Below are 12541 nucleotides of genomic sequence, written 5' to 3' on the forward strand. Positions count from 1 at the left end.
GGGTGTTCTATGGTCAGCATGGACTTGGTGTGCTGAAGGTCCTGTCTCCATGCTGGATGGCTCCATAACTGTTGGCAGTGATAATGATGAGGCAAGTTTGGACAGTAGAGACCACCGTTTCTGATCAGATAACCAGCTTCCTCCTGTTTTCTGTGCAGGAACAGGCTCAACAGCCTTTGCTCTGTCCCTGGTAAAATTTAGAAGAGCCTTCCCAGACATAGTTGTGGGGTAATATAGCATGGAAACAGGTCCTTCAGCCCAACTCGTCCATGCTGACCAAGGTGCCCACCAAAGCGAGTCCCATTTGCCCGTGTTTGGCCCACATCCTTCTAAACCTTCCCTATCAGAATCAGGTTTATTATCACTGACGTATATTGTGAAATGTGTTGTTTTGTGGCAGCAGTACAGTGCAAGACATGAAGACATAAAAAATTACTATAAGTTACAAAAATAAATAGTGCAAAAGAGGAATAACGAAGTAGGGTTCATGGACCATTCGGAAATCTGATGGCAGAGGGGAAGAAGCTGTTCCTGAAATGTTGAGTGTGGGTCTTTAGGCTCCTGTACCAACCCCCCCCCCCCCACCCCCCCCCCCCCACCCCCAATGGTAGTAACATGATGAGGGCATGTCCCGGGTGGTACTTATCCAAATGTCTTTTTAAATATTGTTATTGTACGTGCCTCAAACACTCCCTCTGGCAGCTCGTTCCACCATCCTCTGCATGAAGAAGTTGCCCCTCGGGTCCTTTTTTAAATCACTCCCGTCTCACCTTAAACCTATGCTCTCTAGTTTTTGGTTCCCTTTCCTCGGGAAAGGGACATGGGAGCAGGATCCTATTTATGGATAGAGTTGGCTTTTCAGGAGGTCGGGTGCAATGGGATTTACTTGCCACAGAATTACTGCAACTTGAGGTGTTTATTTCTCTTGTACAGTTGCCATGGCGGAGCCGCGATTCAACAACCCATACTTCTGGCCACCGCCACCCACCATGACGAGCCAGGTAGGGCAGGAGGAATTTTGATTGCGCCAGTCACTCGTGGATATTTCCGGTTCATGCTGTTTGCTTCCGAGGGGGAGAGACTCCTGCTGTTTTAAGAACCCTGCTGTTATAGAGACTCTTGAACGGACCTCTCCTTCTGACTCCCCTCCACTGACTCTATCTACACTTCCCCCTGCCTTGGGAAAGCAGCCCACATAATCAAGGACCCCTCCCACCCCAGTCATTCTCTTCTCCCCCCTGCCCTCAGGCAGAAGACACAAAAGCTTGAGAACACGTACCACCAGGCTCAAGGACAGCTTCTATCCCGCTGTTATAAGAATCTTGAAAGGACCTTCTATACAATAAAGATGAACTCTTGTTCTCTCTATCTACCTCATCATGACCCTTGCACCTTATTCTGACCACCTACACTGCACTTCCTCTGTAACTGCAACACTATATTCTGCATTCTGTTTTTTTTTCCTTTTGTACTACCTGAATATCTGCTATATATTTTGTACTGCTAAATATCTTGGGCTGCACAACCAATCTGGGATCGTGTATCCCCCTAAGCAGGGGCCTGAAGGGTGGTGGGTCTCCAAGAACATGATCTGTCTGGATGGCACGCAAACAAAAGCTTTTCACTGTATCTCGGTACATGTGACAATCATAAACCAATTACCAGTGCGTCCTGTCCAACACCCCTCCAGACAATGCCACCAGCATGTTGGTCCCTTGGCTCTTTGTATTGATCACTCGCCCTGGATAAAGAGGAGGTGGCAGGGTTGTATGCCTCTGTGGACCAGACACTCCCCCTTCACCCTGGTTGCAAATCCAGCCCAGGGTGCTGATGTCCCTGACTCCTCCTCTCGTGCTATGGAGGCCCCATGTTTTAAGGTTAGGGGCTCAGTCTAGGTCTCAGGAAGCTTGGTGGAAAGCCACACCATCCCACAGCTGATTACTTGGCCAATTGTCCTCGGACAACTGAGGCCCAAGGAATCGCAGGTGATGTGCTGGTAAACTGGGGGGAGGGGTGGGGGGGGGCACTCTTCCAGGGCTGGGGCTAATGTGTCCACGATTGGCAGCCATAGAGGGGAACTTATTCTGCAAGCAGCTGGGCCTGGAATTGCAAGATAGGCCAGTTATTGCAGATAATGCAAGATTGGCTGTTTGAAATGTGGGATGTGGTCAGTTGGCCAGGAATGATGGGTTTAGAATTCACGCAAACTAAACGATTAATCCTGCCTCTGCTTATTCCGGGCTTCCGTGCAGTTTATAGGGGAAGAACATTCCAACTGTCCCTGTAATAGTGAACTAAGGGGCTCCACCTGACCCCCTGCCATCTCCGTCCCTGTGTGTCTGGGGCTTGGAGGACGCAGTGGGGGTGCCCTCACCAGGTGACCACTACCCTTTGCCGAGGCATAGGTTGTTGGCAGCAGAGGCAGGAGTTCTTGCATTCTGTGGAACGCTTTGGTCAGATCTTAAGACTTTTGCAGTCACTTTAATGTCACCAAAATGCAAGATGCAAACCTCTTAGATTTGAGCGCAGCCGAGGAAATACAGGTCTTGCATTTATATAGCGGCTCTTGCACTCGAGGATGGCCAGAGAAATGCAGCTAAAGCTCCCCCCTGTGGCTGGTTGGTGAATACACCGGAGATAAGGTACTGAGTCACAGAATACATTTGTGCTGATAATGGCCGTTTCTTGTAGGGTTCAATTGTCTGCAGTGTCTTGGGTCTGGGAGGGTAGTACTTGTTCCTAATCCCTGCCCAGTAACTCCTCCTGCACATTAGGCCAAGGATTGGAGTTAGCTTGACCAGAGAATGTCCAGGAGGGACAGGATTGTGTTTTGGTTGTGATAAGCTCCCACTGCTAAATATCTTGGGCTGCACAACCAATCTGGGATTGTGTATCCCCCTAAGCATTGGCCTGAAGGCTGGTGGGTCTCCAAGAACATTCCAGAAAGGAGAGGCGAAAGACGTGGAGATTGAACAAAGTGTTTAATTGCGCAGGAATGGTATCTGTCCCATTTTCACACGGGTCAGTTAGCCAGGGAATTCTGTGCTGGGACGCCCCAATGTGCACAGAGCTCTGCCCCTTCCAGTAAACCTGTCTTTCATCCTTGGTATTGCAATGTCTCATTTCTTTGATGTCTTTGCCCCCTCCTCCCCTCTAGCTCGATAACCTGATGCTGATAAACAAGATCAAGGAGCAGCTAATGGCGGAGAAGATCCGCCCGCCACACATGCCCCCCTCATCCGTGCAATCCCAGCAGCCTTTGCTGCTGCCATCGACCTCGCAGAGCGGTCAATCACCTTTGTCCATCCTGAAGCCGCAGCAGCTGTCCGAGGTCCACGCACAGACCCCACAGCCAGATGTGGCTCTCCACGCACGACCTGCTACCAGTTCTGTAACAGGTATTTTGAACTGTAAGGACTCATTTTTTCTCGCACGCTAATTGACACATGTTGAATGTTAACTTTTATCTGACCTGTTTCCTTGGGAGGTGATGCATTGCGCTGGGTTGTTTGCTAAGAGTGGCATCTACTTGCCTTTAGTTGCATCAGTGTAGGCTCTTGGCAAATGGAGGCTGGCATTTGATTACAGGAGCAACTTTAGATTACAGGGAGGTGAAACTAAAGGGGCTGTTGTAGCAGCTCCTCCTCTCTCTACATGGGTAACTTACAACCTCCATAAATTCAACCAGGAGTACATCACAGTGAAATTAGTGGAGCCTATGAGGTTTAAAACACAGTCCCTACAGTATTATTTAGATAGATAGATATTTATTAGTTACATGAACATCGAAACACACAGTGAAGTGCGTCTTTTTGCATTACTGAGAATGTGCTGGGGGCAGCCCACAAGCGTCGCTACTCTTCCGGCGCCAACATGACATGCCCACAGCTCCTAACCCACACGTCTTTGGAATGTGGGAGGAAACCGGAGGAAACCCATGCAGACACAGGGAGAACGTACAAACTCCCTACAGACAGTGGCCGGAATTGAACCCGGGTTGCTGGCGCTGTAGTAGCGTTACACTAACCACTACACCACCGTGTGTTGGAAAAATAATCACCGGCAATTTTTATTTATATAAAAGCTGGAGCACCAGCTGGAATAAACTACCTCCTGACAGAGAGGGGGTGACATGGGAAGGAAAATGTGATGGATCTAGGTCAGTGTACCACAGCTGCACAAAGTCCTGGAAGGTCATGAAGCAATGAGACTGCCTGTTGAAGATGCCATGGTCAACATCCAGCCTCAAAACCAGAAACACAGAGATAGGTGACAAGAAGAGACCTGGTTGGAAAAAAACTGCAAACCAGTCATTGTCTTTGGAGAGAGAAGCCTAAAGTCTAGTATTTCAGGTTTATGCTTGAAAAATGATCTTTCCTCCTTTCTCTACACATGTTGGCTGACGTGCTGCTGTAACTCGATTACTTGTATCACATCCATAAGATCTGCTGGTCAGGGAACCGCTCCATTCTTCACACATGAATCCCAACAGAAAGTGTCAGCAATCTGTTTGTTCCCAGCCCTTGTCAACCATCAGAGTATCAGCTTCGAGCAGGAAAAGTGACCTGGAATGGGAACACTGGCGTTACTAGCCTGGGGAATGGGAATACTGGTGTTACAAGCCTGGGGAATGGGAACACTGGCATTACTAGCTCAAGGAGTGGAAACACTGGCGTTACAAGTTCAGGGAATGGGAACACTGGCGTACTAGCTCAGGGAATGGGAACACTGGTGTTACTAGCTCGGGTGCAGAGAACCAACCTAGCTGAGAAACTAAATTAACAATAAAGCGCTTGCAGCTGATCTGTAAATAGCACATGATGTAAAGTGTGTCACCCATTAACCCTAACATCAGTTCCTTATCTTCTCTCTCTGCACATCATGATGTCATCAGCCCTTTGATTCTTTAAGAACAGACATTGTATCAAAAGGTAGGAAACTTACAACCTTCGTAGTTAACTCAAATTCAACGAGGAGTACATCACTGGAATTAGTGGAGCCTACGAGATTTAAAGCACTGCCTCTGGGTTGTCATGTGTTGAAAGATAATCACCAGCAATTTTTATTTGTATAAAAGCTGATTGCTGACACTTTTGGACAGGCTCCTGGTGACTGATAACTGTAGCTCACTAACCCCTCGATCTCCCACCAGACAATTGTGGGGCTTCGTGACTTCAGTTGTGTACCAAGAGGGGAGTGGAGTGGGGGAGTAATAACCTCACTGTGCCCATGGATCACACCCATTGCAGGTGGTGGGGGTACTGGGCTTTCTGTGACCTACCAGTTCTCCCACATTTGGCCAGAGCCTCCTGGGGAACATGACCCTCTCTCCTCTCTGAGGCCCATGATTTCCCTGACCAAGGTGATGAGAAGAGTGGAGGGTGGTAGGGTGAAAGGTTACTAGCGGTAGGTAGGAATGTGGAGTTGGTTACAGTCAAATCAGCCACCATCTTATTAACAAGTTAGAGGGGCCAAGTGGCCTACTTCCACTCCTAGTCCTTTTGTTTTTAAATGTTGGCTCCCTGTGGAGCTGGGTCTGTTCCAGTATATAGTAAAGGAAGCCTTTATTAAAACCATTTGTTTTTATAGAGGGCTTTCATTCTCCCTGTGGATGCTGGGATAGCTCAGTCTCCACAGTTGCCTGACTCCCTGTTGAAGAAATTGAGGGAGAGCCCTCTGAAGTCGCAAGGATATGTGAGGAGAGCAAGCTTGTGGCTCTGTTTAGGATTAAGTACCCTGCTCCTGAGGTTTGGACGTCATCGATTTTCCAATAATGCTGGAGCCATTCTTGTCTCTTGGCAGAGGTCAAATTGGATGAGTTGTGTTCCTGCAGTACCATAGCCTCTGCACCAGGTGGCCCTGTTGGTCAAAAGACAAGGTGGAAAATACAGGTAACTTCTGGCAGATCAGTCAAGAGTGAGGATGCCAGTGTTTCAGATGTGACCCCTTCATTCTTGAGCATGTCTGAAATTTTATGTTGTATGAGATCAGCCACCATGTGATGGTCCAGTGCAACTAGCTCAGTTCTTTAGGTTCCTCCTCCACCGCCGCCCCCCCCCCCCACCCCCCTCCGCCATTCTTCACACACCAGCCCATACAGATCGGGAGATGTTGCCTGGCTGACCCAAGTGTGGTGAACTAACCAAGCTCAGATCTATACTTGGTCCAGGCTTGAGAGAACAATGGCCGTCCACTATTCAGTGACCCTGCTAGGAAGGCCCCATGTGCAGACAGTGAGCTGTTACAGGGTACTAGTGAGATCAAACCGGGTGTATCATGTGCACTTTTTAAGATAAGATATCTTTATTAGTCACATGTACATCGAAACACACAGTGAAATGCATCTTTTTCGTAGAATGTTCTGGGGGGGCAGCACGCAAGTGTCGCCACACCTCTGGCACCAACCTAGCATGCCCACATCTTCCTAACCCGTACGTCTTTGGAATGTGGGAGGAAACCGGAGCACCCGTAGGAAACCCACACAGACACTGGGAGCACATACAAGCTCCTTCCAGGCAGTGGACAGAATTGAACCCGGGTCACTGACGCTGTAATAGTGCTACACTAACCGCTACACTACCATGCGTGCTTTTTCTCTGCTTATCTAAGAAAGTATATACTTGTCAGAGATGGAGTGCAGCAAATGTTCACCAGACTGATTCTTGGACTGATGGGACTGTTATAAGAGGAGAGATTGGATTAATGAGGCTTATATTTACTAGAGTTTAAAAGAATGAGAGAAATCTCATTGAGACGTACAAAAAGTCTGACAGGGCTCGACAGGGAGGATGTGTCCCCTGGCTGGGGGTTATAGAAACAGAGGTCACTGCCTTAAGATGTGGGTTAAGGCATTTTGGGCTAAGAGATATTGAACCTGTGGACTTCTGTACCACAAGAGGCTGTGGAGGCCACATCACTTAATATATTTAAAAATAATATAGATGTCTGAAAACAAAAAGCATCAAGGGGTTTGGGAGAGAGCAGAAATAAATATTGAGAAAGAGGATCAGCGATGATTGAGTTGAATGGTGGAGCAGAATGAAAGGCCGAATGGCCTGCCCCTGCTCCTATTTTTCTATGTTTCTATTATTTCTGGTAGCTGTAAACATTTCTCAGATCTGTGCATGAATAATACTGTGATTTCAGAGAGGGTGCCTGTGGACCTGTGCCTCAGTATCATGGTCAGGAAAAAATGATGGGGTGCACTCAAAGTGATAATGCAGTGTACTCTCCTGAAAGCCAAGTGATCTCAGCAGAACTCTACCTGTTCTCAGGGGATAGCACCTATATCTGTCTAAATCCGGTTCTGGCCTTACCAAGACTGAGATGGCAATTCTGGGTTAGCCTTAACCTACTTAGTGTTCTACACGAACGTAACTGGGTCATAGAGTAATACAACACGGAAACTGGCCACTCGACCCAACTCGTCCATGCCGATCCAGATGCCCATCTGAGCTAGTTCCATTTACCCATCTTTGGCCCTTGGACCTCTGAACATTTCCTATCCATGTACCTGTCCAAGCATCTTTTAAATGTTGTTATGGTACCTGCCTCAACCACTTCCTCTGGCAGCTCGTTCCATATACGTACTGCCCTCTGCATGAAGTTACCCGTTGGGTCCCTTTTAAATCCTTCTCCTCTCACTTTAAACCTATGCCCTCTAGTTTTTGATTCCCTTTCCCAAGGAAAAAGACCATGTCTCAGGGAAAAAGACCTGATGTATGCCCCTCATGATTTTATACACCTCTATAAGGTCCCTCCTCAGTTTCTTCTGTTCCAGGGAATAAAGTCCTAGCCTGCCCAAGCTCTCCCTATAACTCAGGCCCTTGAGTCCTGGGTCCTGATGTCCTCTTGTCAACCTCCATTATCTGCACTTCCTCAAAAGTGTGAAGTACTGGCTCTCTTAATCATTTCAACAGAGCATTCATCTTGTGGCATTGTTCTGAACCTTTTCCATACTCTCATTGCAGAAGTTTGGGTTGAAGCAAGGTAAAGAAAGGTCACACCATAATGCTGATGCCTCTTGCTGGAGCAATAACGAGCAATGCTGTGTTTAATACTCTCCACAGGGTGGCAGTCAAGTGCACCTCTGCTCAATCAGTGCTGCATAATCACAAACTAAATGCTCCATATGATGGTAAGACATCAGGATTCAAAAAGATCTGCTTACTGCAACTGTCTCTACCAGCCCCCACACTACACCACCTTCTGTTAGTGTTAAATTCTGCTGGGGTATTGGCCACTCTCCAACACCTCTTCCCATTAACGAACGCCAGCCACTATCTCGTGGACCGTTACAGATTTCACCAGATCAGGAAATCTCCCCTCCACAGCATCTGATCTCATGGTGCCCCAACCCTGTACTGCCCACTTCTGTCTCTTACACTAGATCCATAAACAGGACTGCCCTGGTAGGCCTATTGTTTCTGCCTGCTGTTGCCTCACTGAACTCAGTTTTTCACCCCCTAGACTCCATCCCGTCCTCCCTGATCCAGTCCCTTCACACTTACATCTGAGATACCTCTCGTGCCTTCCACCATTTTGATAACTTCCAATTCCCTGGTCCCAACCAGCTCACCTTTCCCATGTATATCCAGCCTCTACACACCTATATCCTCAGTAACTCCTCCAACATGTTGACCATTTAATCAAATACATTGGAAAAATTACAATAATAAAGTGTATTCAGTTTATCTTCAAAGAGTCACAGATGATACCTTTTTAACTAACTCATAATTCATACCGATGCTGGGATCCCAACATTTGTGTGCTAGGTAATGGAGACAACAACAACTTGCATTTATGTGGCCCCTTTTTGGTGGAAAATCCAAGGTGCTTCACAGGAGTGTTGGGGAAACAAAGGGGCCCTCAGCTAAAGGAGAGCATGCCGGTGAAGGTATCACATGCTTGGACAAAGAGGCAACTGTTGAGCAACATCTTAAAGTTGGAGAGACAGACAGAGAGGTAAAGGTTCCAGAGTGCAGCCACTAGGTCACAGAAGGCACAGGTGGCAGAGGTGGGGCAAAGGAACTCTGGAGTGTTGGAGGAACACAAACCCAATTCCTTCAGATGTCCAGCAAAGTTTGCATTAATTTAGAATCCTACCTTGGTGTGGGAGACGAGTTGGTCAGATAATTGCTGCAATACCGCTCGCAGATCAACATACTCTGAAATCCAAAGGCGGCAGAAAGAGTGAATGTGGGACTGATCACCAGCTTCGTACACGAGCTCACTGACCTATTGATTAAGATGTTCACTTTGCACCGCCGTGTAGGTTCAGAGCACATTACCTGTGATTGCTCTACCCAGGCCCACTGCCAAATGGATGTTTCAAACAATAAACCTTATTTGCTGGATTCCAGAGATGAGCTGAAAATTTATTCGAGATGTGGGCTTTGCAGGCTGAGCCAGCATTTAATTGCCTATCCCTAATTGCCCTTGGAGATAGTGGTGAACCGCTGCAGTCTTTGAGGTGTGGGTCCCTCCTTCACCCTGTCTGCCTTCTTTGGATTTCAGAATATTTTTATCTGTGAGCATAATTCCAGCATTTTTCTGTCAAACTGGTCTTCCACACCAAGGTAGTATTCTAGGTCAATGTAAACTATGCCTTGCATCTGAAGGAATTGGATTTGTGTTCCCCCTACCCTCCTGACCTCCTTATCACAACTATGGTACTGTCCCTAGCGATGGTTGGTAGGTTAATTAGTTGCTGTAGGTTAATTAGTTGCTGTATATTGCTCCGGTGTAGGTGGACGGTAGTAGAATTTGGGAAGAAGTTGGTGGGGAGGGCAGGTTGCCAGGAAACAAGTGGGGAAATGGGGTTGCTCCGAGAACCAGCATAGACTTGATGGGCCAAATAGCTGCCTTCTCTGTCGTGAGAGACATGCCGATCTGATTGACAATATCCTTGCATAATTGGTTGACTGGATTAAGGTGAACTACATGCGGTTATGGAACAGAGATGTCCGTTTGCAGTGGAGGAAGTGGAGAAGTTAGCCCTGGGGCTCCCAATTGTGCCAATGTTCTCTGGGTCAGTCTCTCTCATTAGACAAAGTGCTTGGTGAACTTCAAAGTATACGTGATAGAGCTGTACCTAACTGTCCCACACGGTGAAACAGCCCTCCAACTAATGCTCCACATACACAAGAACACTAGAAACTAGGAGAAGGAGTGGGTCAACTGGCTCCTCCAGCCCGCCCTGCCGTTCAATGTCATCTTGGCTGATCGATTCTTCTTCTATGCCAGCTCCCTGTAACCCTAAACTCGACTTTTTTCCAAATAATTATCCATCTCCACCTTAAGTATATCCAATGATCCGGCCTCCAGCACCCTTGGCAGCTGGAATTCTGAGAGGGAGTTACAAAAACAGAACTTGCGAGAAACACTCAGCATATCAGGCAGCGTCTGTGAAGGGAGAACCGGGGTTAGAACCGGAAAAGTGAGAAAACAGGCAGCTTTTAAGTTGCAAACAAGGGGAGGGATGGAGAGAACAGAGGGAGTGCCTGCCGTAGGGCGGTGACTGAGGGTGTCCAGGTGATGTAATTGTTTTGAGAACGGTCTATGAGGGTAGTCGGAATAAGGAGAGAGACAAAACTTTGTGCAAGAAGTGGATTTTTGTTGGTGGAGTGGGGGTTTGCAGAGTTAGTGTCTCTTTGAAAGAGGCAGACTTTGGATTAGCAAATATCGCAAACGTTTCAGATTTCCAACAAGTTCAGCTGAATGATTTTGTATCGGCAAAGCCACGCGGATGAAATTCTAGAGTTTGCGAAGCTCCCCGTTGCATTTTCTGAAGTTCCGTAAATGTTATGTTTCCTCCCCAGGGCTCAGCTTGTCTTCGCCCACTGCTACCTGCGACTCCATCAGTGTGACAACCCCCACCCTGGCGAGCCAGGGGCGCACCGAGGTCTCGTCCCCAAGCCTGATCTCTGGCCTGGTCACCCACCACGGGATGGACCCCGCACACTCCAGCAAGAACGGCCTGGCCGGCACCCTGAAGACTGAGCGAGGGAGGAAGAAGATAAAGGGGGAGAACTGCATTGGGCCGCCTGTCCTTGTGGTGCCATATCCCATTCTGGCTTCGGGCAACGAGCCCTCTAAGGACGGGAAAACGTACAGGTTGGAAAATAAGCGGTAGAGTACCACTTGGAAAATAGTGTCCTTCAAAAGCCCAGAGACAGGATCTCCGGAGCAGTGAGGGTGGGGTGCAGGCTACATGAGCAGATCATTGTCCAGGCTGCAGTTTCTGGGAACAAAGGGGAGGACAGAGGTCAACAGATGTGACCACCACAGAGGTACAAAGACTTGGCCTCAATGGGTGATGAGTTCAGAATCGGGACCCACTGAAGTGTCTACAAGCTTTTAAATCCACCTGAAGTGTCTCTCATTAAACAAAGGCTGGCTCACTCCCCATGTCACAGAGTCGTATAGTGATTCTCTTTGGCTTGCTGGTGATGCTTCTTTCCAGTTGTAGCCATGAGCCTAACACAGAGCAAGGCCTTTAATGACCTGCTTTCTGGCGCTTTTATTGATGACCTCACAGGATTCAGAGTCAAAAAGGGCGGGGGGGGGAGGGGTGGGGTGCGGGGATGGAAGAGGCCATTTGGCCCATTGTGTCTGTGCTGCTGAAGAAAAGAACTCCATTCCCTACAGTTCCTATTTTCCAAGTAGTTACCGAATGCCTTTTTGTAAGTAGCTATTGAATCAGCTTCTTTCTTTTTTTTAAGAGTGTTGCAGATCACAACTCGTTGCATAAAGAAAATAATCTCCCCATGTCTCATTAAACAATTGTCTTAAATCTGTGCTCTCTGGTGTCTGAATCTCTTGTCAGTCGAAGCAGTTTCCCGTCATTTAACCAGGCGAGGCTGCTTGGGGGTTGCAGCAGAGTAACCAGAGTGATAAGCAGGCAGCTGATTGGAGTACAATGAGAATTCAGCACCCTCAAATCTGCACCATCTTGTAGAGAGTAGCTAATCTTCCAAATTTAAAACTCCTGTTCTGGAGCTACGTTCTAGAATGGAGCCTCACCATCCCAGAATGGGGTGTACCATTCTGGGGAGATAGAGTGATGGTCTCCATTCAAGGGAGGGTTCCAGTATAGGGGACATTTCAGGATCACTTCCCCTCCCTGCCATTTATTCCAGCATGAAGCTCACCCTGCTGGAACAGCTCACCATTGTAGTGGGTTACTTCCCATTCCAAAGTTGGATCCACTTTCAGGGAAGGAGAATTTTGGAGAGGGCATCTCCATTCCACTCCAGATTTCATCCTCTGGCGATCTCTACCAGAATAGACCTTCCCTTTTCTGGAGCTTCCAGTGATCTAGAAGAAAGCTTCCTTTAATTGGTACCATGATCTGTGGCCTTCAGGTGGTTTGACACCTGGTCTGCAGCAGCTGGGAGTTTGGCATGGGTTGGTTCCCTGCCTCAGTGTGGTGTCCCACTCAGAAGAGTCTATTCTACTGCAGGAGGCAGTGGAGCTCAGTCCTAGTGTTGTACCTGGACAGAAGGAGGCCACAGGATAACAGTTAGGTGCTGGAACCTTG

The 12541-nt window shown here is 47.9% G+C and overlaps 1 protein-coding gene across 2 annotated transcripts in view; it reads left to right on the forward strand.

Annotated features, from left to right (window-relative positions):
* LOC127583526 (zinc finger protein 362-like) overlaps positions 1–12541 on the forward strand; it is a 63255-nt gene that overhangs the window by 31996 nt on the left and 18718 nt on the right. Inside the window, exons 2-4 of one of the 2 annotated variants that reach the window (XM_052039610.1) lie at positions 934–1001; positions 3158–3410; positions 10821–11130. In XM_052039610.1, the coding sequence (XP_051895570.1) occupies positions 939–1001; positions 3158–3410; positions 10821–11130 (626 nt within the window). In that variant the 5' untranslated portion in view covers positions 934–938. The remainder of the gene's footprint in view (positions 1–933; positions 1002–3157; positions 3411–10820; positions 11131–12541) is intronic. The other variant, XM_052039611.1, reaches the window with a different exon arrangement.

Source organism: Pristis pectinata, chromosome 26 (genome assembly GCF_009764475.1).
Source record: "Pristis pectinata isolate sPriPec2 chromosome 26, sPriPec2.1.pri, whole genome shotgun sequence".
Lineage (NCBI taxonomy): Eukaryota > Metazoa > Chordata > Chondrichthyes > Rhinopristiformes > Pristidae > Pristis > Pristis pectinata.